This window comes from Pseudophryne corroboree, chromosome 2, assembly GCF_028390025.1.
Source record: "Pseudophryne corroboree isolate aPseCor3 chromosome 2, aPseCor3.hap2, whole genome shotgun sequence".
Classification (NCBI taxonomy): Eukaryota; Metazoa; Chordata; class Amphibia; order Anura; family Myobatrachidae; genus Pseudophryne; species Pseudophryne corroboree.
The window spans coordinates 443,931,113-443,956,106 of record NC_086445.1 but is presented as its reverse complement, the minus strand read 5'-3'; the positions used below and the strand labels follow the sequence as shown (position 1 = coordinate 443,956,106).

The 24,994-nt window shown below is 46.3% G+C and overlaps 1 protein-coding gene across 1 annotated transcript in view; it reads right to left on the bottom strand.

The window, feature by feature from the left end:
• KSR1 (kinase suppressor of ras 1) overlaps window positions 1-24,994 on the bottom strand; it is a 369,929-nt gene that overhangs the window by 99,734 nt on the left and 245,201 nt on the right. The window contains exon 3 of the mRNA XM_063953668.1: window positions 4,910-5,057. Within this exon, the coding sequence (XP_063809738.1) occupies window positions 4,910-5,057 (148 nt within the window). The remainder of the gene's footprint in view (window positions 1-4,909; window positions 5,058-24,994) is intronic.

Here is a 24,994-nt window from a genome sequence, read left to right as displayed (position 1 = left end):
AGGAACAGGAATCAGTTCCAGAATAGGTGCACTTTTATCCCTTGATATCACAAATTAGATATTAAAATGACTCTTTAATCAAGTTTCAATTAAAAGGTATCCATAGCTATATTCCACATAGTCAATGCTTATCATTACCTTTATAACAACATGTTTTATTTCCTTGTATCAAGTTAATTGGAGTGAAGTATTAAAACTTTTACTAGAAAGTGTCTGGGAGAAGTTATATGTCATAATGCAGTACAGCAGCTGAGCTTTTGCTTACAGAGCGCACACACAAACCCCCCCCCCAAAAAAACTGTTCTTTTGTAAACTTATGTACTGGGCGCTATTTAATGTTATAGGCCCTTAAGCTAATCAACAGTACATTGCTGTATTTCAACGTATCTTGTTTATTGAATGTTTTCAACAATGTAAATTTGCGCATAATCTGGTAGAAAGGAAGAAAGAAAAATTAGAAGACAATAAAAACAAAAAAAGGTTTAGTATAATGTTATGAAGAATACACATCATACAAAGACAATTAAATACCGTGAATAAAATGCTTTACAATAACATCCGGTTACAGATGTGCTAAATTCACAGCCAAATGCAATGTCCAGCATGTACTACACCGTTGTAGTCTACATATCTGTGGGTCTGATTTAGTGGTGGACGCAGATGTCTTTGTATGCAGCGGCTGTGTGAAAACATGCAACAGCCACAAGAGGCGTCGTGTGTAAAAACACACCCGCTGCCAGCTTCCCAGATCCACTAGCTGCATCCGAAGACGCAGAATCAGATCCATAGTTTGAACATTGACCTGCCCATCTGAGTAACCGTCAGTGAGTCCTGCTACGGCTTTCGGGGCACTGGGACAAATGCTGTCTGGAAGCACACGCTCTGCTAAATGCTCAATCCTGCAATCATTGTAAAATGACAAAAACATCAAAACAACCACCACCTCTGAACCAGCCTGTGTCCTTCCAGCTCCTTCCTGTGACACAAGGTAGGGAAAGCAAACTGCTAGGTAGCGCAGAATGCTGCCCCAGTCTATTTTCTGTTCTAGGAACGTGTCTCTAAGTATAATATAACATTTTCTGTTTGCATTCCTACTTAACACCACACAATCTCAATATGCTGGTGGGGCAATTGATACTAAAATTTATCAATTTGTAAATCAGGAATGATGGGAGGTAGGACACAGATACGTACCTATACTTATAAAGGTTGATTATTGTTATAACATATTACCCAATGATGAGTTAACATAACCATGGTTCCTGTGATAGTTCCAAGTTATGGGGCCGTCACTGTCTCTTTCTGCAATTACTATTCAGAAAGGACAGCCACTACCTTAGACTATGAACCTATGTCCTGCTTGTGTAGATAGCAGTGCCGTAACTAGACATTTTGGCGCTATGTGCAAAAAACGGGGCAGTGTGTGCCACAGGCGCGCGTGAAAAATATAGGGCGTGGCTTCACGGAGAAGGGGTGTGGCCACAAAATAATACCAATTCATATTACGATGCATAGTAGTCTCCATTATTCAAATTATGCCACACAGTAGCACCACTACACCAGGTAGAGCCCCTTTTACACATTACGGCAGACAGCATCCCCTTTTTACACATTACGGCAGACAGCGTCCCCTTTTTAGACATTACGGCAGACAGCGTCCCCCATTTTACACATTACGGCAGACAGCGTCCCCCATTTTACACATTACGGGGGACAGCGTCCCCTTTTTACACATTATGGCAGACAGCGTCCCCCTTTTTACACATTACGGCAGACAGCGTCCCTCTTTTTACACATTACGGCAGACAGCGTCCCCCTTTTTACACATTATGGCAGACAGCGTCCCCTTTTTACATATTACGGCAGACAGTCCCCCTTTTTACACATTACGGCAGACAGCGTCCCCTTTTTACACATTACGGCAGACAGCGTCCCCCTTTTTACACATAACGGCAGACAGCGTCCCCTTTTTACACATAACGGCAGACAGCACCCCCTTTTTACACAACGGCAGACAGCACCCCCTTTTTACACATTACGGCAAACAGCGTCCCCCCATTTTACACATTACGGGGGACAGCGTCCCCTTTTTACACATTATGGCAGACAGCGTCCCCCTTTTTACACATTACGGCAGACAGCGTCCCTCTTTTTACACATTACGGCAGACAGCGTCCCCCTTTTTACACATTATGGCAGACAGCGTCCCCTTTTTACATATTACGGCAGACAGTCCCCCTTTTTACACATTACGGCAGACAGCGTCCCCTTTTTACACATTACGGCAGACAGCGTCCCCCTTTTTACACATTACGGCAGACAGCGTCCCCCTTTTTACACATTACGGCAGACAGCGTCCCTCTTTTTACACATTACGGCAGACAGCGTCCCCCTTTTTACACATTATGGCAGACAGCGTCCCCTTTTTACATATTACGGCAGACAGTCCCCCTTTTTACACATTACGGCAGACAGCGTCCCCTTTTTACACATTACGGCAGACAGCGTCCCCCTTTTTACACATAACGGCAGACAGCGTCCCCTTTTTACACATAACGGCAGACAGCACCCCCTTTTTACACAACGGCAGACAGCACCCCCTTTTTACACATTACGGCAAACAGCGTCCCCCCATTTTACACATTACGGCAGACAGCGTCCCCTTTTTACACATTACGGCAGACAGCGTCCCCCTTTTTACACATTACGGCAGACAGCGTCCCCCTTTTTACACATTACGGCAGACAGCGCCCCCTTTTTACACATTACGGCAGACAGCGTCCCCTTTTTACACATTACGGCAGACAGCGTCCCCCTTTTTACACATTACGGCAGACAGCGTCCCCCTTTTTACACATTACGGCAGACAGCGTCCCCCTTTTTACACATTACGGCAGACAGCGTCCCCTTTTTACACATTACGGCAGACAGCGTCCTCCTTTTTACACATTACGGCAGACAGCGTCCTCCTTTTTACACATTACGGCAGACAGCGTCCCCTTTTTACACATTACGGCAGACAGCGTCCCCTTTTTACACATAACGGCAGACAGCGTCCCCTTTTTACACATAACGGCAGACAGCACCCCCTTTTTAGACATAACGGCAGACAGCGCCCCCTTTTTACACATTACAGCAGACAGCGTCCCCCTTTTTACACATTATGGCAGACAGCGTCCCCCTTTTTACACATTACGGCAGACAGCGTCCTCCTTTTTACACATTACGGCAGACAGCGTCCCCTTTTTTACACATTACGGCAGACAGCGTCCCCTTTTTACACATTATGGCAGACAGTCCCCCTTTTTACACATTACGGCAGACAGCGTCCCCCTTTTTACACATTACGGCAGACAGTCGCCCTTTTTAGACATTATGGCAGGCAGAGCACCCTTTTACTCATTACAGCAGACAGAGCACCTTACATCCCCCCTACCCTGTAATGTAGCGTACTTTAGTGTAGTGTACTGGAGTGTAGTGTAGTGTACTGGAGTGTAGTGTGTGGGTGGCCACAGCGCTCCCTCTGTACACTGCACTGCAGGCCAAGAGAGGGGGCGGGCCGCGGGAGCGCAGTACACGGAGGTCGATGGAGGGGGGGCCGTGGGAGCACAGTACACAGGGGCCAAGAGAGGGGGGGCAGGCTGATGGAGCGCAGTAGACAAGGGCGGGTAGTGGGAGCGCAGCACATGGGGGTCTTACTGATAGCCAGCGCTGCCGCTGACTGTATGAGGGGCTTTCGCTGGTTAGAGCTGATGCTGGAAGAGCACACAGGGGAGGGGGATCGGGAGGTACGGCTGTCAGCAGGGGGAATATGCGCTGTAACTAGGTGTGCGCTGTGGGCAATGCCCCTTCTGCACACACCTAGTTACGGCCCTGGGAGATAGGATATCACAAATATTAAACTGCACAGGTTATGCTGTGCTCAGCAATAACCTATAGACAGGGTCCCATTACGTTTACACGACCTCTCTCAGGCTTGCACACTGTTACCCAGAGCCACTAAGCTTACTTAATTTACAACAATGAGGCATTTATGAGTGAAAGGGCAGCAACTAAAGTCTCTTAATAATGTATTTGCAGGAATGGAGTACTGTGAAGAACTGTGGATGTTCTGGAAGTAGTAGAGCGAGCGTCACATAAAAATTTAGTCCATTCCTACAATTAAATTGTAAGATGCTATATAGTCAGATATGGTTTTGAAGCTTTCAGAATACATTTCTTATGTACTGTAGTACGTATCAGTGTTGTTTTTTGTGTGTGTTTTTTAATGAAAAGTGTACCGGTTCTCAGGAAAAAGGTGTTGGTACTGTATTTACCTAAAGTTGCAAGTTGATACAAAATTTACAGCTGTTTCCATTGAGTATTCAATTTATTCTGTGAGATTATTTCACAGATTTCTTCCCGTGTCTGTAACTAGTTATAAGAATTTAAAATAAATTATACAAAAAAAAAAAGGCTAATTGTTCCACTGGGATGTAGTTACATTGCCGGCAGCTGGGATCAGGCGGTCAGGATACTGATGCCGGAATCCCGACCACTGACAATGGCGGCTAACAGGGGCTATTCCCACTTGTGGGTGTCCAGAACACCATAGAGTGGGAATAGAACCTGTGGAGAGCTCAGCGAGCCACCAAGCCCGCAAGGGGCTTTGTTGCACTTGCCCCCTGCCGGCATTCTAGCAGCCGGGATCCCAGCATCGGTATGCTCACTGCGGAGATCCCGCCCACCAGCATCCCATTCCCAATGCATTCTACTTGATGGTTTCATTGAGTACCATCAGAAACGTATGGATCCATAACCACATGTGGTAGTTACCTACACAATTCATGTTCATCTTCATTCAAATAACATGCTGTTGCTAACTGCAACTAAAAAGTTTACAAATAGAACTGGAGGCAAAAGGCTTTACCTGACCATGCTAGTTTCTTCAGACAGCTAAGAGCACCATTCAGTCGGGAGCACTCTTCCGTACTAGCTCCATATCTCTTCATAGTTTCTTTCACTTTTGTCTCATTCATCTCTAGTAAGGCATCTAGTGTTAAATTTTCAGGTATTTCCTACAAGATAAAACAAAAAAATTGCATAAATTAAAACAAAACACAAAAAAAAAACAACCATTGAGGCATATTATTCCTACAAGATCTGACAGTGTTACATTGTACAAAGTCAATTTGTTTAACTAAACAGAAAACCTGCAAAGATGGTCAGATTGAACACTGTGCTGAATTCAGAGATATATGCAAACCCAATGGCAGAGAACGTGTCCTGCGTCGCTGCATGCAGTGCCCCCTGAGCCACAGCCTGACCGGCAAGCGGAGGGCGTTTCGGGCCAGTGCCAGCCTCTGTTCTGAAAACTGGGTATGTTACGCCTGCATTTACTGGGACTGCAGACGTCAGGGTCTGTGTCTTCTAATGCAGACCATCTGGCCTCAACTACGAAGCTGTGAGGGCCAATTTGAGTAACCTTACTTGATTACTTAGACGGCCGATAGTCTAGCACAGTGTTTCCCAAATGTGGTCCTCAAGGCACGCCAACAGTCACCTGTGATTAAGCAAGGATATCATTAAAACCTGTACTGTTGGGGTGCTGTGAGGACCGCATTTGGGAAACACTGGTTTAGTAGATTATTCGGATCTGTGATGCCGGCAGGAGGAGTCATTTTTCATCAGATGCCTCCTACTGCATTATTGCCGTTTCAAATTGTTTATCTCTGAATCGGGCGCACTGATCCTTATGGCCAACATATACTACGCTGACTTTACAGTGTTTGCTACAGGCTAATGTATGAATACATAAAGTAACATCCTACTTACAAACATTTGTGTAAGACCATAGCATCTATAGGCTTCAAAGCAAAGAACTCTGGAACAAACTTGAGAATATCACAAAACAAAGGCAAGAGGTCACAGAGTATAGAATAGATTTTTTTCCACATTCATTTTTTTATTCATGCACTATATGTGGAATTTCCTGGGAGGCCAGTGATGCTGGAGAAATGGTTCCTGATATTCTATGATTAGAAGTGCTATACACTAAGGAGTTATTTTGGGTTATATCTATGGTATGTATGGATCTCATATTTTATATGAAACCAGGAAAAGTTTATATTTAATGCACTAGGAGACGCCTTTACCTTTATTTTTACTACAGAATATTCACCTATTCGGAATAGAGGATTTGGCCTGTGGCAGCTACTGGAATTTCCGGGGTGTGCACCTTGAAAGAAGAAATTCACTTCACTGTTTATTGACAGACACTGTTTTGGATGTTCGCGGATTACAAACGTTAAGCGCCAGTTACCACTATTGTGTGTTTGTGATATATATATTATATATAGTTTTATATATGCATAGAATATCTACTTATTGGACAGATCTGAGGGCGCTAATGATTACATATGTTCCTAGTTTTGACCATCCATAATATAATGAATACTTTAAGTTAACACTACATTTTAGTGTGTGTCTTTGTTGTCGTAAATTCTGCGTACGACATAAAGGTGAAACAGATGAAGAACCCAATGCGTTTCGTCCTGGGAAACTTCTTCAGGGGTATAAGATCAGCATATGTCTAAAGGATTGAATCTCAGAACAGTGTCTTTATTGGATAGAGGGGTCTTTAACATCTAGACCAACAGTCTTTATCAGACCGGTACCTTCCTCTTCTGGAGTCCTGTGCTGCTGTGTTCTAGCAGTGCACTTGCTGCCCCAGCTGCCTTTAAAGAGGAATATCTATCCTCCTCAGCAGCAATACAAAACGGGACAATGTCCTGTACAGCTACTGACAAAGCCCTACCCCTAACTCCCTCCACTCCCATGCCTGGGTCGCCCAAAAAAGTATTGCAATGCTAGCAGCTGGTACAAAATGCAGCCGCCAGGATGTTAACTAACCAGCCCAGTTCTCTCCACATAATACCCAATCTATACTCCCACCTTTGGGTGACTGTCAAAATGGTTTCAAGATTAGATTAGTGACTTTCAATACCCACATAATCAGGGTCCAAATACTTGAAGAAGCTTCTAATTTTATTATTTGCTTTCTTTGATCACCAGGTAAAGGACTATTAGAAGTCCCTAGAATCTCCCATACTTCATATGGGGGTTGAGCTTTTAGCTTTATGGCTCAGACTCTCTGGAATTTCTGCCTCAGGCAGTTTGAGGCTTCTGCTCTAGAAACCTTAATAAAAAAGAGACTCAAGTAATTTGTTTACTTATTTATTTAACAGTTTCTTATATGGCGCAGCATATTCCGTTGCACTTTACAATTAGAACAACAGTAATAGAACAAAACTGGGTAAAAACAGACAGACATACAGGTAGGAAGGCCCTGCTCGCAAGCTTACAATCTGCATTTAATTAATGTGCCTCTAGTTTCTTACAGATACAAAAAATAACCCAAATGCCCAACTCTTTCTGTAGTCTGTTAGTACTTAAAGTTTATTTGTTATCATGTTTTTTTCCTTATCTGCAAAAAAAAGCATTTTGAATACTAATATACTAATAATATTTACAAGAGCAGTGTTCATCATAGCAATTGAAACCAGTACTACAATTTTTAGCAGCACCATACAAATATTATTTTAATTAAAACACTACAAATTATGGCGTGTAACTGTTCTTTAATAAATTAATATGTATCACTATGTAGATGAATGACTGCATTTTGTACATATAATGAATAGAGAATAACAAGCTTCTTGCATACAAGTGCGGGAGTGCTGTGGGTGGAAGGCTGTACACTTCTGCCCATCAAACTAGTTTACAGTGTTGGGCTATTTTTGCTTAGATAGCAGCTGTTAGACTCCACCTATTTCTCTCCATATAACTAAACCTCAGCATTGGTCTCCTCCACTATTTTTTACCAGCAATCTGCAGCCCAACGACTACAGCATTAACAGATAGCATATATGTGTATAAACCAAATAAAATAACTCTCCCAAAATTTTATAACAGTCTTTCTTCATTATTATTATTATTATTATTATTATTATTAATAATAATAACAACATACATAAGGGATAAAAAGCACGATAGATAGAAAGAAAAAAAAGCTTCCCATCTCCAAAAACATTTAATTCTTATCTGGAAATAGTACAATAATAATAATAATAATAATAATAATCAGTGCTGACACTACTGCTCTATAGAGGAGCTGAAACAATAGGATTTTAATTACCTACCGGTAAATCCTTTTCTCGTAGTCCGTAGAGGATACTGGGGTCCATTTAGTACCATGGGTATAGACGGGTCCACTAGGAGCCATGAACACTTTAAGAATTTGATAGTGTGGGCTGACTCCTCCCTCTATGCCCCTCCTACCAGACTCAGTCTAGGAAACTGTGCCCCGAAGAGACCGACACACTTCGAGAGAAGGATAGATAAGGATAGTGGTGAGATTCCGAACCAGCACACACACAAGAGGAAAGCCAAGCTAATCAAACTTGAAACTGAACAGCATTGGCTGAACCAACATTACTTAACCAAGTATCAGTGCAGGAAGAACGAAGCACTGGGCGGGCGCCCAGTATCCTCTACAGACTACGAGAAAAGGATTTACCGGTAGGTAATTAAAATCCTATTTTCTCTTACGTCCTAGAGGATACTGGGGTCTATGTAGTACCATGGGGATGTACCAAAGCTCCCAAACCGGGTGGGAGAGTGCTGACGTTCCTGCAGAACTGATTGACCAAACTGAAGGTCCTTAGAGGCCAAAGTATCGAACTTGTAGAACTTAGAAAACGTGTTCGAACCTGACCAAGTAGCTGCTCGGCAGAGCTGTAAAGCCGAGACACCCTTGGCAGCCGCACAAGAAGAACCCACCGACCTACTAGAGTGGGCCTGTACAGATTTTGGACACGGCAAACTTGCCATGGAATAAGCATGCTGGATAGTAAGTCTGATCCAGCGTGCAATAGTCTGCTTTGAAGCAGGACACCCAATCTTATTGGGATCATAAAGAACAAACAGTGAGTCAGTCTTTCTGTGACGAGCAGTCTGTTCAAATACACATTCAAAGCCCTCACGACATCCAAAGACTTTGAAGTAACAGAGGTGCCAGTGACAACCGGAACACAATATGTTGGTTGATGTGAAATGCGGACATCACTTTATTGCTGACGAGTTCTGAGTTAAACTCTGTTCTCATGGAAAATTAAATAGGGACTTTTGTGAGATAAAGCCCCCAGCTCTAACACACGGTCTTCCAGGTAAGATATTTTACGCCCACCTCCTGTAAAGGCTCAAACCAGTCTGATTGGAGGAACTGCAGTACCACATTGAGATCCCAAGGTGCCGTGGGAGGCACAAAGGGAGGTTGGATGTGCAGAACACCTTTCAAGAACGTCTGGACCTCAGGGAGGGAAGCCAATTGTTTCTGAAAGAAAATGGACAAGGCCGAAATCTGGACTTTTATGGGGCCCAGACGCAGGCCCACATCCATGCCTGCCTGCAGAAAAAAGCAGGAAACGCTCCAGATGAAATTCCACCACAGAATAATTTCGACTCTCACATCAAGAGACGTATTTCTTCCAAATACGATGGTAATGCTTAGACGTTACCCCCTTCCCGGCTTAGATCATAGTCGGGATAACCTTGTTAGGGATCCCTCTCCTGGCTAGAATCAGCCGTTCAACTTCCATGATGTCAAACGTAGCCGCGGTAAGTCCTGATAGACGAACAGGCCCTGTTGCAGAAGATCCTCGAGAAGAGGTAGAGGCCACGGATCTTCGAGGAGCATCTCCAGAAGGTACGCGTACCAGGCCCTTCTTGGCCAGTCTGGAGCAATGAGTATTGCTTGAACCTTTTCCCTTTTTATTTGTTTTAGAATTCTTGGGATCAGAGGAAGTGGAGGAAACACGTACACCATCTGATAGAGCCATGGAGTTGTCAGGGCATCTATCGACACTGCCTGTGGGTCTCTTGACCTGGAACAATACCGACTGAGCTTCTTGTTGAGATGAGAAGCCATCATGTCGATCTGTGGGTATCCTCATCGACTTGTCAAGCACCTGAACACTTCCGGGTGAAGGCCTCACTCCCCCGGGTGCAGGTCGTGTCTGATGAGGAAGTCTGCTTCCCAGTTGTCTACTCCCGGAATGAAGACCGCAGACAATGCTACAGCGTTTCTTTTTGCCCAGAGGAAAATTCTTGACACCTCTGACATTGCTGCTCTGCTTTTCGTTCCGCCCTGTCGGTTTAGGTACGTCACATTGTCCGACTGGACCTGAATTGCCCGATCTTGAAGAAGATGTGAGGCCTGCAGAAGGGCTTTTTATATGGCCCTGAGGTCCAGAATGTTGATTGGAAGGATGACATTCTGACTTGACCATCTTCCCTGAAACTGCATCCCCCGAGTGACTGCTCGCCAACCACTGAGGCTTGTTTGTGGTTAACAGAATCCAGTTCTGAATTCAGACCCTCTCTGTCCTACGAAGAGGTGGGAAAACTGTAGCCACCACAGAAGGGAGATCCTGGCCTTTGACGACAGACGGATCCTCTGGTGCATGTGAAGATGCGATCCGGACCATTTGTCCAACAGATCGAGCTGGAAGGGTCTTGAGTGAAACCTTCCGTATAGAAGTGCCTTGTAAGAGGCCACCATTTTCCCCAGAAGGCGAATGCACAGATGCACCGACACCCGGGTTGGCTTCAGGACATCCTGAACCATCGACTGGATTACCAATGCTTTTTCCAACGGAAGGAACACCTTTTGTGACTCCGTGTCCAGTATAATTCCTAGGAATGGGAGCCTCCTTGTTGGCTCTAGGTGAGATTTCGGAAGGTTCAGAATCCACCCATGATCCTGGAGGAGTTTGGTTGAGAGAGCAATGCTGTCCAGCAACCTTTCACTGGACGGCGCTTTTATCAGGAGATCGTAAAGGTATGGAATTATGTTCACTACTTGCTTGCGGAGTAGAAACATAATCTCTGCCATCACCTTTGTGAACCCCCTCGGTGCCGTGGAGAGACCAAATGGCAGGGCCTGGAACTGGTAGTGACACTCCTGCAGTGCAAACCTGAGATAAGCCTGATGAGGCGGCCAGATCGCCCTGCCTGAAAATAACAAACATAGAAAATAAATGCAGAAAACTCTTCAGGAGCTTCCTACAGCGTGACCGGCTCCTCCGGGCACATTTTCTAAACTGAGTCTGGTAGATGGGGCACAGAGGGAGGAGCCAGCCCGCACTATCAAATTCTTAAAGTGCCCATGGCTCCTAGTGGACCCGTCTATACCCATGGTACTAAATGGACCCCAGTATCCTGTAGGGCGTAAAAGAAAAGGGGTTCTCTTTTACTGATAAAATCTCACAGTATACTGGCCCAAAACACAGGATGGAAATACAGATAGCACAATCCTTTCACTTGTCTTACATGTTCCTACGATCTGTGCAGCAGTTAGGAAGTTGTACTTTTAGCCAGTGGAGTTGAAGACTAAACAATTCCAGTGATCTCTAAACAATCGTAAAGAATTGGAAAGCTTTCTAATAAAGCAAAATACTTAACAGACAATTGCTTGTCTTCTTCCACCGTTGACGAGTAATGGGGGTAATTCCAAGTTGATCGCAGCAGGAAATTTTTTAGCAGTTGGGCAAAACCATGTGCACTGCAGGGGGGGCAGATATAACATGGGCAGAGAGAGATAGATTTGGGTGTGGCGAGTTCAATCTGCAATCTAAATTGCAGTGTAAAAATAAATCAGACAGTATTTACCCTGCACAGAAATAAAATAAGCCACCTAAATCTAACTCTCTCTGCACATGTTATATCTGCCCCCCCCCCCTGCAGTGCACATGGTTTTGCCCAACTGCTAAAAAATTTCCTGCTGCGATCAACTTGGAATTACCCCCAATGTGTAGTATTTGCAAACAATATGAATGTACATAAACTACCATACATTTACCTATCAAAAACACATCAATGTTTATTTACAAGGCTTTACGACACTTCAGTCAATATAACAAACCATATGAAAGACAAACAGAAACAGAACAAGGACAGGAGGTTGTCTGAGAAAGGTATATACGGGGTAGAGCGGAAATATAATGGACTAAATTCTATTATAGCATGGCTGGAGTTACCAAGAATGAATAAATCATGGATATAAAAAAAACAAAATGAACTAGTTGTCATTTGGAAAACTTAAGAGTCACAAATTATCCTACACATAGTACAAACATTCAATTAATATGGAATTTTACTTCTTTTCTAGTGGACATAAGAATTAATGAAGGGCAGTTATCTAAAGTCACCATGACCACACTACAAATGGGTCATTTTATTTATTAACCTTAAACATAACAGGAACTTTGAGGCAAAGAACCATTTGTCATCAGTAGGTATAAGTAGTAAGCTCCTTAACTGAAAAAATGTGCTACACACGGCAGACCTAAATCTCTAACCAACGCAAATGAGTGCTTTCTTATTAACTGCCGTGAATTAGCATAACAACTCATTTATTCATATTAAATTGGGAAGGAGGTTGATAGATAGACACTCAAAAGGTTGACATGATAAGGTCGGCGGGGTCAAAAGGTCAACATATGGTTGACACTTTTTTAAAGTTTTTACAACTTTTGTTGCATTTACTATCCATGGCACAAACTATTACCTTTAGTAACCTTGTGGCGAGCGAAGTGGAGCGAGCCCACGAGGGGACGCATTGGACGCATTTCATAAAATTTACTATCCATGTAACAAACCATTCCCATCAGTATCCCTTGTTGCGTGCGAAGCGAGCCACCGGGCCCAAAGCGTGGTGAGCAAAGAGAGCCCGCGAGGGGACGCATTTCAACAAATTTGGGTAAAAAATGTTTAAAAACACAAAATAACACCCACAGATTTTTTTTGTGTGCCGACCTTCTGACACTGTCAACCTAATGACTGTCTATCTTATTAATGTCTATCTTCTGTATCACACCCTCCCATTGTTACTGTATATCCAGGGACGTGCGGGGAGCTAAATGGCTCAGGAGGCACTGGCTAGCCCTAGAGTCTGCTATACACTTAATATATGAGCCAAAGGATACATCTAGGCATTATACACAGGTGCAGCAGTATAAACTCCTTGAAATTTGGTGATTTTTGATAATAGATGTGCTGAAAAGATAGACAGATGAGGTACTGCCTCACCCCACCGCACGTCACGGATATATATTGATGGTGTGGAGCAAACCGGACTAACAGATTAGAGTTCTAGTTACTATATAATAAGTCAAGATGTGATACTCAAACAGAAGTGCCGGGTGAAGAAGTGGTTTTATGTACAATGGGCCTGATTCACACAACTCCCAATGTGGCCGCATTTACCAATTTTCACATACTGTGCATCAAGTGCGTCTTGTGAATGTATGTACCATTATGAGTCTAACACATCCCTGAATCTTCCAAATGTGCATTTCTGGAAGGCAGCTGGGCAGCAACAATGCGAACATATTCAAGAGAACAGTTTTGTGTGTGTATATGGGTGTGTCTCTGGGTGAGATACTTTTGCGTTTCAGGTGTGTGCATTGTGGGCATCAAATTCAGTCGCATTCCTGTATCTAGCATGAGGTAAGTATAAGTTGGGTGGTGTTATAGTAAATGTGACTATGCATAAGAATTGTAAATCAGGGCCATCAGGTAGGTACGGTTGGGACTGACAGATGGGGGTCCTGCCTCTGGTTCATATAACCAGGGCCAACCGGCCCATAACGCAGCCGTGTATGGTGCCATCGCTCTCCTTGACTTCAACTGACCTGCGGCTGCCCCTCCCACCCATTGGCGACTGGCCTGCAGATGTGAGGTGGGTGAGCTGGCACAGCACTGTAAATGTGAGGGGTTGTGAGCTGGCACGGCACTGTAAATGTGAGGGAGGTGAGTTGGCACAGCACTGTAAGGGGGGTGAGCTGGCACAGCACTATAAGGGGGGTGAGCTGGCACAGCACTATAAGGGGGGTGAGCTGGCACAGCACTGTAAATGTGAGGGGGGTGAGCTGGCACAGCACTATAAGGGGGTGAGCTGGCACAGCACTGTAAATGTGAAGTTGTGGGGGGCTGGCAAAGCACAGTAAATGTGAGGGGGACTGGCACAGCGCTGCAGTTGTGTGTGTGTTTGAGAGAGAGAGAGAGGGGGGGGGACTGGCACAGTACTGTAGATGTGAAGGGAACTGGCATAGCACTGTAAATGTGAAGTGAACTGGCACAGCACTGTAAATGCGAGGGGGGCTAGCACAGCACTGCAGTTGTGTGTGAAAGAGAGGGGACTGACACAGCACTGTAATTGTGATGGGGGGGCTGGCACAGCACTGTAATTGTGTGAGTGGCTGGCAAAGCACTGTAATTATGACGGGGGACTGGCACAGCACTGTAATTGTGACGGGGGACTGGCACAGCACTGTAATTGTGATGGGAGGGGCTGCAAAAGCACTAAATATAAGGGGGTGCTGGCATAGCATTGTAATTGTGAGAGAGAGGAGAGGACTGTTTTTATTAACTCTTTCTGCACTAGCCACCAATGCCAAGCAACCATGTGTAGGATGCCACAGCAATCCATCACAGCCCAGGGACAGAGTAAGTGTTATCACTGATACTGATTGTAAGCTTTTGTTTTATTTTTGTGGTTTTTTTTTCCATGTGGGGATTAATGTGTTTATATTTTTTTTACTGTGTTGGCCTACAGTATGTTTGCATTTGGGTTTCTTTCCTGTGTGTGTGTGTGTGTGTGTGTGTGTGTGTAGTATGTGTGTGTGTGTGTGTGTCTGTCTGTTTTCTGCAGAGGCCTACTTGTGCGTTTGGGCTTCTTTGCTGCAGTGGCCTATGTGTGCATCTGGAGCTTCTCCCGTGGTGGCCTATGTTAGCATTTGATATTTTTTCCTGCATGGCCTATGCATGCATTTGTTTTTTGTATTTGTTTTTTTCCTTTTTTCCTGTGGTGGCCTATGTGCGTTTTTTATTTCTGCAGTGGCCTGTGTGTGTGTATGGGGTTTTTCCTGTGGTGGCCTATTTTTTGTGTTCCTTTGTGGGCCTGTGTGTGTGCACATGTGGAAGCCCTGCCTATTTTGTCAGTCCCGGGCCCAACAATTTCGGATTGCAGCCTTGGTGAATACAGCTACATTCGTATTCCATCTGCATTTCCTTCGCAGCAAGCATCTTGAGTTTCTTTGCTTTACGTACAACTCAGAATCAGGCCCAATTAGTCCATATTACATGTATGTCTAAAATTAGTTAAACAACAAGATTTGAGGACTTCGGAGGTCATTCCGACCCTGCCGCTGCGCAGTTTGGAAAAATAAGAATTTACTTACCGATAATTCTATTTCTCGTAGTCCGTAGTGGATGCTGGGAACTCCGTAAGGACCATGGGGAATAGCGGCTCCGCAGGAGTCTGGGCACATCTAAAGAAAGCTTTAGGACTACCTGGTGTGCACTGGCTCCTCCCCCTATGACCCTCCTCCAAGCCTCAGTTAGGATACTGTGCCCGGACGAGCGTACACAATAAGGAAGGATTTTGAATCCCGGGTAAGACTCATACCAGCCACACCAATCACACTGTACAACTTGTGATCTGAACCCAGTTAACAGCATGATAATAGAGGAGCCTCTAGAAAAGATGGCTCACTACAGCAATAACCCAAATTTTTTGGTAACAATAATTATGTACCAGTATTGCAGACAATCCGCACTTGGGATGGGCGCCCAGCATCCACTACGGACTACGAGAAATAGAATTATCGGTAAGTAAATTCTTATTTTCTCTGACGTCCTAGTGGATGCTGGGAACTCCGTAAGGACCATGGGGATTATACCAAAGCTCCCAAACGGGCGGGAGAGTGCGGATGACTCTGCAGCACCAAATGAGAGAACTCCCGGTCCTCCTCAGCCAGGGTATCAAATTTGTAGAATTTTACAAATGTATTTGCTCCTGACCAAGTAGCTGCTCGGCAAAGTTGTAAAGCCGAGACCCCTCGGGCAGCTGCCCAAGATGAGCCCACCTTCCTTGTGGAGTGGGCATTTACAGATTTTTTGGCTGTGGCAGGCCTGCCACAGAATGTGCAAGCTGAATTGTACTACAAATCCAACGAGCAATAGTCTGCTTAGAAGCAGGAGCACCCAGCTTGTTAGGTGCATATAGGATAAACAGCGAGTCAGATTTCCTGACTCCAGCCGTCCTGGAAACATATATTTTCCGGGTCCTGACAACGTCTAGCAACTTGGAGTCCTCCAAGTCCCTAGTAGCCGCAGGCACCACAATAGGTTTGGTTCAGGTAAACGCTGAAACCACCTTAGGGAGAAACTGAGGACGAGTCCTCAATTCCGCCCTGTCCGAATGGAAAATCAGATAAGGGCTTTTTCAGGATAAAGCCGCCAATTCTGACACGCGCCTGGCCCAGGCCAGAGCCAACAGCATGACCACTTTTCCTGTGAGATATTTTAACTCCACAGATTTAAGTGGGTCAAACCAATGTGACTTTTGGAACCCAAAAACTACCTTGAGATCCCAAAGTGCCACTGAAGGCACAAAAGGAGGCTGTATACGCAGTACCCCTTTAACAAACATCTGAACTTCAGGGACTGAAGCTAGTTCTTTTTGGAAGAAAATTGACAGAGCCGAAATTTGAACCTTAATGGACCCCAATTTCAGGCCCATAGATACTCCTGTTTGCAGGAAATGTAGGAATCGATCCAGTTGAATTTCCTCCGTCGGGCCTTACTGGCCTCGCACCACGCAACATATTTTCGCCAAATGCGGTGATAATGTTTTGCGGTTACATCCTTCCTGGCTTTGATCAGGATAGGGATGACTTCATCCGGAATGCCTTTTTCCTTCAGGATCCGGCGTTCAACCGCCATGCCGTCAACGCAGCCGCGGTAAGTCTTGGAACAGACAAGGTCCTTGCTGGAGCAGGTCCCTTCTTAGAGGTAGAGGCCACGGATCCTCCGTGAGCATCTCTTGAAGTTCCGGTTACCAAGTCCTTCTTGGCCAATCCGGAGCCACGAATATAGTGCTTACTCCTCTCCATCTTATCAATCTCAGTACCTTGGGTATGAGAGGCAGAGGAGGGAACACATACCCTGACTGGTACACCCACGGTGTTACCAGAGCGTCTACAGCTATTGCCTGAGGGTCCCTGGACCTGGCGCAATACCTGTCGATTTTTTCCCAACGGTTTATAATCATGTGGAAGACTTCTGGGTGAAGTCCCCACTCTCCCGGGTGGAGGACGTGCTGAGGAAATCTGCTTCCCAGTTGTCCACTCCCGGAATGAAAACTGCTGACAGTGCTATCACATGGTTTTTCGCCCAGCGAAGAATCCTTGCAGCTTCTGCCATTGCCCTCCTGCTTCTTGTGGCACCCTGTCTGTTTACGTGGGTGACTGCCGTAATGTTGTCCGACTGGATCAACACCGGCTGACCTTGAAGCAGAGGTCTTGCTAAGCTTAGAGCATTGTAAATGGCCCTTAGCTTCAGGATATTTATGTGAAGTGATGTCTCCAGGCTTGACCATAAGCCCTGGATATTCCTTCCCTGTGTGACTGCTCCCCAGCCTCGCAGGCTGGCATCCGTGGTCACCAGGACCCAGTCCTGAATGCCGAATCTGCGGCCCTCTAGAAGATGAGCACTCTGCAACCACCACAGGAGGGATACCCTTGTCCTTGGTGACAGGGTTATCCGCTGATGCATCTAAAGATGCGACCCGGACCATTTGTCCAGTAGGTTCCACTGGAAGGTCTTGCGTGGAATCTGCCGAATGGGATTGCTTCGTAGGAAGCCACCATTTTTACCCAGAACCCTTGTGCATTGATGCACTGAGACTTGGTTCGGTTTTAGGAGGTTCCTGACTAGCTCGGATAACTCCCTGACTTTCTCCTCCGGGAGAAACACCTTCTTTCTGGACTGTGTCCAGGATCATCCCTAGGAACCGAAGACACGTCGTCGGAACCAGCTGCGATTTTGGAATATTGAGAATCCAATCGTGCTGCCGCAACACTACCTGAGATAGTGCTACACCGATCTCCAACTGTTCCCTGGATCTTACCCTTATCAGGGAATCGTCCAAGTAAAGGATAACTAAAATTCCCTTCCTTCGAAGGAATATCATCATTTCGGTCATTACTTCAGTAAAGACCCGGGGTGCCGTGGACCATCCCTACGGCAGCGTCTGAACTGATAGTGACAGTTCTGTATCATAACCTGAGATACCCTTGGTGAGAAGGGTAAATTTTGACATGAAGGTAAGCATCCTTGATGTCCCGAGACATCATGTAGTCCCCTTCTTCCAGGTTCGCAATCACTGCTCTGAGTGACTCAATCTTGAATTTGAACCTCTGTATGTAAGTGTTCAAAGATTTTAGATTTTAAAATCGGTCTCACCGAGCCGTCTGGCTTCGGTACCACAATAGTGTGGAATAATACCCCGTTCCCTGTTGCAGGAGGGGTATTTAATTATCACCTGCTGGGAATACAGCTTGTGAATGGCTTCCAAAACTGCCTCCCTGTCAGAGGGAGACATCGGTAAAGCCGACTTTAGGAAACGGCGAGGGGGAGACGTCTCGAATTCTAATTTGTACCCCTGAGATATCACCTGAAGGATCCAGGGGTCTACTTGCGAGTGAGCCCACTGCGCACTGAAATTCATTGAGAACGGGCCCCCACCGTGCCTGAGCTTGTAAAGCCCTAGCGTCATACTGAGGGCTTGGCAGAGGCGGAAAAGGGTTTCTGTTCCTGGGAACTGGCTGATCACTGCAGCCATTTTCCTCTCCCTCTGTCACGAGCAGAAAAGAGGAACCCTTTTGTCCGCTTGCCAAACAGGACTGCGCCTGATAATACGGCGTCTTATTTTGAGAGGCGACCTGGGGTACAAACGTGGATATCCCAGCTGTTGCCGTGGCCACCATGTCTGAAAGACCGACCCCAAATGTCCCCTTTTTTAAGGCAATACTTCCAAATGCCGTTTGGAATCCGCATCACCTGACCACTTTACTGGTAGAATTGGACAACGCACTTATACTTGATGCCAGTCGGCAAATATTCCGCTGTGCATCATGCATATATAGAAATGCATCTTTTAATTGCTCTATAGGCAATAATATACTGTCCTTATCTAGGATATCAATATTTCCAGTCAGGGAATCCGACCACGCCAACCCAGCACTGCACATCCAGGCTGAGGCGATTGCTGGTCGCAGTATAACACCAGTATGTGTGTAAATACATTTTAGGATACCCTCTTGCTTTCTATCAGCAGGATCCTTAAGGGCGGCCATCTCAGGAGAGGGTGTTCTTACAAGCGTGTGAGCGCCTTATCCCCCCTAGGGGGTGTTTCCCAACGCACCCTAACCTCTGGCGGGAAAAGGTATACTGCCAATAACTTTTTAGAAATTATCAATTGTTATCGGGGGGAAACCCACGCATCATCACACACCTCATTTTATTTCTCAGATTCAGGAAAACTACAAGTAGTTTTTCCTCACCAACATAATACCCCTTTTTGGTGGTACTCATTATCAGAAATGTGTAAACATTTTCCTTTGCCTCAATCATGTAACGTGTGGCCCTATTGGAAAACACGGTTTGTCTCTTCACCGTCGACACAGGAGTCAGTATCCGTGTCGGCGTCTGTATTTGCCATCTGAGGTAACGGGCGCTTTAGAGCCCCTGACGGCCCATGAGACGTCTGGACATGCACAAGCTGAGTAGCCGGCTGTCTCATGTCAACCACTGTCTTTTATACAGAGCTGACACTGTCACGTAATTTTCAACAGTACATCCACTCAGGTGTCGACCCCCTAGGGGGTGACATCACTATTACAGACACTCTGCTCCGTCTCCACATAATTTTTCTCCTCATACATGTCGACACAAACGTACCGACACACAGCACACACACAAGGAATGCTCTGATAGAGGACAGGACCCCACTAGCCCTTTGGGGAGACAGAGGGAGAGTTTGCCAGCACACACCAGAGCGCTATATATATACAGGGATAACCTTATATAAGTGTTTTCCCCTTTATAGCTGCTGTATTATTTATACTGCGCCTAATTAGTGCCCCCCTCTCTTTTTTAACCCCTTTCTGTAGTGTAGTGACTGCAGGGGAGAGCCAGGGAGCTTCCCTCCAACGGAGCTGTGAGGGAAAATGGCGCCAGTGTGCTGAGGAGATAGGCTCCGCCCCCTTCTCGGCGGCCTTATCATCCGTTTTTCTGTATGTTCTGGCAGGGGTTAAATGCATCCATATAGCCCAGGAGCTATATGTGATGCATTTATTTTAGCCATATAAGGTTTTTATCGATTTATTGCGTCTCAGGGCGCTGCCCCCCCAGCGCCCTGCACCCTCAGTGACCGGAGTGTGAAGTGTGCTGAGAGCAATGGCGCACAGCTGCGGTGCTGTGCGCTACCTTATCTGAAGACAGGACGTCTTCTGCCGCCGATTTTCCGGACCTCTTCAGTCTTCTGGCTCTGTAAGGGGGCCGGCGGCGCGGCTCCGGGACCCATCCAGGCTGGACCTGTGATCGTCCCTCTGGAGCTAATGTCCAGTAGCCAAGAAGCCCAATCCACTCTGCACGCAGGTGAGTTCGCTTCTTCTCCCCTTAGTCCCTCGATGCAGTGAGCCTGTTGCCAGCAGGTCTCACTGAAAATAATAAACCTAAACTAAAACTTTCACAAAGAGCTCAGGAGAGCCCCTAGTGTGCACCCTTCTCGTTCGGGCACAGAGATCTAACTGAGGCTTGGAGGAGGGTCATAGGGGGAGGAGCCAGTGCACACCAGGTAGTCCTAAAGCTTTCTTTAGATGTGCCCAGACTCCTGCGGAGCCGCTATTCCCCATGGTCCTTACGGAGTTCCCAGCATCCACTAGGACGTCAGAGAAACTGTGCATGCGCAGTGGCCACATCGCAGCTGTGCGGACCTACACATTGCAGCCTCATTCGTGAAGGATACGGCCACAATATGATTGAAAGTGGCAGGCGTTCGTGGGCCGGCAATGCAGCGTTGGGAGCGGTGCCAAGCAAATGGTTCCGGGAGTGTTTTCGGGGCGGCTGCGTGACGTCACACGCAGCTAATCAGAAAAAAGATGGCGGCTGACCGCCTGACAGCGCGTCAACCTTACATACGATGCCTCTGCAATTAGATTGCAGACACATCAGAGGGCGGCCTTACACATGCTTACGACTTTGCCCTGTGCGGAGATGAACGCAGAGCTGGCTGCGTATCTGCCTTCATCTCTGAATAAGGCCCATTATCCAACACATTTTCAGAAGGAGCCTGTCTGAGACAAAAGGTGCAGCAAGCGACTGCCAGAAGAATTAGTCAGCATCAAGCAGAATTGGCTCTACCCACTCACGTATAACTACCCTTTCAGACTTACAGAGCCGGGTCACACCCGGGAATTTGTACACTGGTGCTTCCCGGGTGTGACCCGGCTTGAGACCCCTTTCAGACGTGCAGCCCTTGACCCAGCTTACCCGTTCACACTGCACGCATCCCGGGTCGATTCAGTCTTTAACCCAGGTCGTGAACCGGGATATTGCTGCAGGGCACTTTCAGACAAGGCAAAATCCTGAATTGTTGCCTATTCACATGCAATAAACCGGGACATTTTTGCTAGTCTAAAAGGGTAATAAGTGAACTCTGCAAACCACAATACTAATACTACAGATGTGTCCTCATACATCTTGCCTAAATATGCCGCAATGCAGTACAAATGCCTGGTGTGAGTGAGCCCAAAATCATACATTGGCCCCTACAGTAGTAAATACAGTGCCCTCACAGGAAAATATTATCCCCCACAAAAAAATAATACCTATATTAAATTACTACCCTGTGCAGAACTCTCCTCCTGTGCACCCCCCCCCCCCCTTTCCTGTGCAGAATCCACCCCTTGTGCAGAACAGCTCCCTGTGAAGATCCCCCTACCCGCACAGAATCCACACACTCCCCCACCCCCTGTGCAGCATGCCCCAGAGGACAGACCTTACCTGACGAGTATTCCCTCTGGGTGTTTCCTGGCTCCCGATGGCTGCACACCGCTGCCACTGAATGGATCATAATGGATCCTACCGGTGTGACAGCCTCCTCAGTGCAGTACTTGAGAACAGGCTTTCTGAGGCCATCAGAGGCTTATTGGTCCACTTGTTCTGAAGTTGGCCGCAATTTACCGGTGGGTGCTATGGTAGATCGCGTTCAAATCAATCACACACAGGTGTCATATACAGATGTGTCCTCTTACATCCTTGCTGCAGTCATGCTAAACAGTCCTTCAAATCGCGACATGACGTGGCGGCACTCTGTAGTGAGGAGCGTCTTGTTGTAATTTTATTTCTGTGAAAATGCGTCTTAGACACAATGTAATGCAATAAGACGCACAAGCAGCTTCTACTGATTCAAATTATATGAAGGATGCCTATAGTCTGTGTGTAACTTCGGCTGTATCTGCATTTGACATGGCACCTTTGGGAAACCACTGAAGCATAGCATTTTGTATGCAAATACAGTTGCAGACTGCAGTCACACACAGAATATAGGGATGCTGCATATCATTTTAATCAGTAGAAGCTGCTTGTGCGTCCTCTTGCATTACATAACATTGTGTCTAGGACCCATTTTCGCTGAAAAAAAACAAAACAAAAATGCTTGGCGCTACTGAGTGACACGGCACTCACACGTTATGTGTAACGCGACTTGTAGCGCACAGAGCAAACATGTAAGAGAATACATCTTTATCAACCTAATCAGCACAGTCTCCTTGTGCGTCCTAGTCACATTGTGTTGTGACTAAGACGCATTTGCGGCAAAAAAAGAAGCAAGACAGATGTCCAACGCTAGAAATTCTTGCGCGACCTGGAGTGCCGAGAGGGGCGGAATGGCGTGACTCAAGCAAAGACATATGAGGAAATATCTGTACCATAGTTTCAAATAAGGAGATTTATGGTAGACTTACCATGGTTAAATCTCTTTCTGTACACTGGGTTCCACAGGGAATACATTGAGGTGCTAGAGATGGAACTTGATCCAGAGGCACCAACAGGCTAAAGCTTTAGACTGTCCCAGGATGCATTGCGGGGCCTCCTCTAACCTTGCCTCCAGGTACTGTGAGCTCATTTCCGTTAACGAGTCCAATGCAGAAGCAGATAAAAGAGAAGGCAGATGTTAGTCACATAGAACCACACGACAGGAGAAGGGACTAGCAGCTAATGCCATACAAACCCAAAAAAGCCAAGTGCGTCAGGGTGGGCGCCCTGTGGAACCCAGTGTACCTCACAGAAAGAGATTTAACCATGGTAAGTCTACCATAAATCTCCTTTTCTGCAGCGGGGTACACTGTTCCACAGGGAATACATTGGGATGTCCTAAAGCAGTTCCTCAAGGGAGGGGATGCACCTTAGCGGGTATGAGAACCCAGCGTCCAAAGGAAGCATCCTGGTAGGCGGAAGTATCAAAGGCATAGAACCTAATGAACATGTTCACTGAGGACCACATAGTTGCCTTGCACAATTGTTCTGTGGACGTGCCACGGCGGGCCACCCACGAAGGTCTAACAGACCGAGTAGAATGGGCCTTAATAGCAGCAGGAGCTGAGAGCACAGCGTGCGCAATTGCCATTCTAATCTATCTGGCCAAGGTTTGCTTATTCGCAGGCCAGTCACGTTTGTGGAAACCAAAAAGTACAAAAAGGGTATCTGACCTCCTGATAGAGGCAGTCCTCTCCACAGAAACACCGAGAGCTCTTACCACATCCAAAGACCGCTCTTTGGAGGACAAGTCAGAAGAGATGAAGGCCGGAACCACAATCTCTTGGTTAAGGTAAAAAGATGACAGACACCACCTTAGGCAAATAACCGGGACGAGTTCGGAGAGCTGCTCGGTCACGACGAAATATCAAAAAGGGTGGACGACAGGACAAAGCGCCTAAGTCCGATACCCTTCTGGCAGAGGCAATAGCCAATAAGAAAAGGACCTTAGCCGTAAGCCATTTAAGGTCCACTGACTCATGAGGTTCAAATGGAGACTCTTGAAGGGCATTCAGAACAACAGACAGATCCCTTGGAGCCACAGGAGGGACATAGGGAGGCTGAATCCGCAGTGCACCCTGAGTGAATGTATGAACGTCAGGCATAGACGCAATTTTTCTCTGAAACCACACCGACAAGGCAGATATGTGAACCTTGAGGGAGGCCAGACTAAGTCCTAAATCCAGGCCTTGTTGCAAAAAAGCCAGAAGTCTGGACGTACTAAACTTGTAAGCATCGTAATTCTTAGCAGCACACCAGGTGAAGTAAGAATTCCAGACCCTATAATAAATCCGTGCAGAAGCTGGTTTGCGGGCCTTTAGCATAGTTTGGATAACCAGCTTGAAGAATCCGTTGGCCCTCAGGAGTGATGCTTCAGGAGCCACGATATCAAAACCAGTCTGGCCAGGTCCGGGTAGGCACAAGGGCCCTGATCGAGGAGGTCTGGGCGTTGAGGAAGTAGAAGAGGACACTATCGAGAGACCCTGCAGGTCTGAGAACCAATGCCGTCTGGGTCACGCTGGAGTGACTAGAAGTAGTATTCCTCCTTCTTGCTTGAACTTCCTTGGTACCCTGGGCAGAAGTGACACTGGAGGGAACAGGTAGGGCACCCGAAAGTTCCATAGAATTGCCAGTGCGTCCACGAACGCTGCTTGAGGATCCCTTGTTCTTGATCCGAAGACCGGAACTTTGTGATTGTGTCGAGATGCCATCAGGTCTACATCTGGTAGACCCCACTTGTCCATTAGGAGTTGAAAGACTTCCTGATGAAGACTCCACTCTCCGGCATGCACGTCCTGATGACTGAGGAAATCCGCTTCCCAGTTGAGGACTCCCGGAATGAACACTGCCAATATTGCTGGCAGATGGCTACCGCCCAACTAAGGATTTTTGACACTTCCATCATTGCCATGCGGCTTCGAGTGCCACCTTGATAGTTTATGTATGCCACCGTGGTGGCGTTGTCTGATTGTACTTGAACAGGCCTGTTCTGTATCAGACAGGGCAAGAG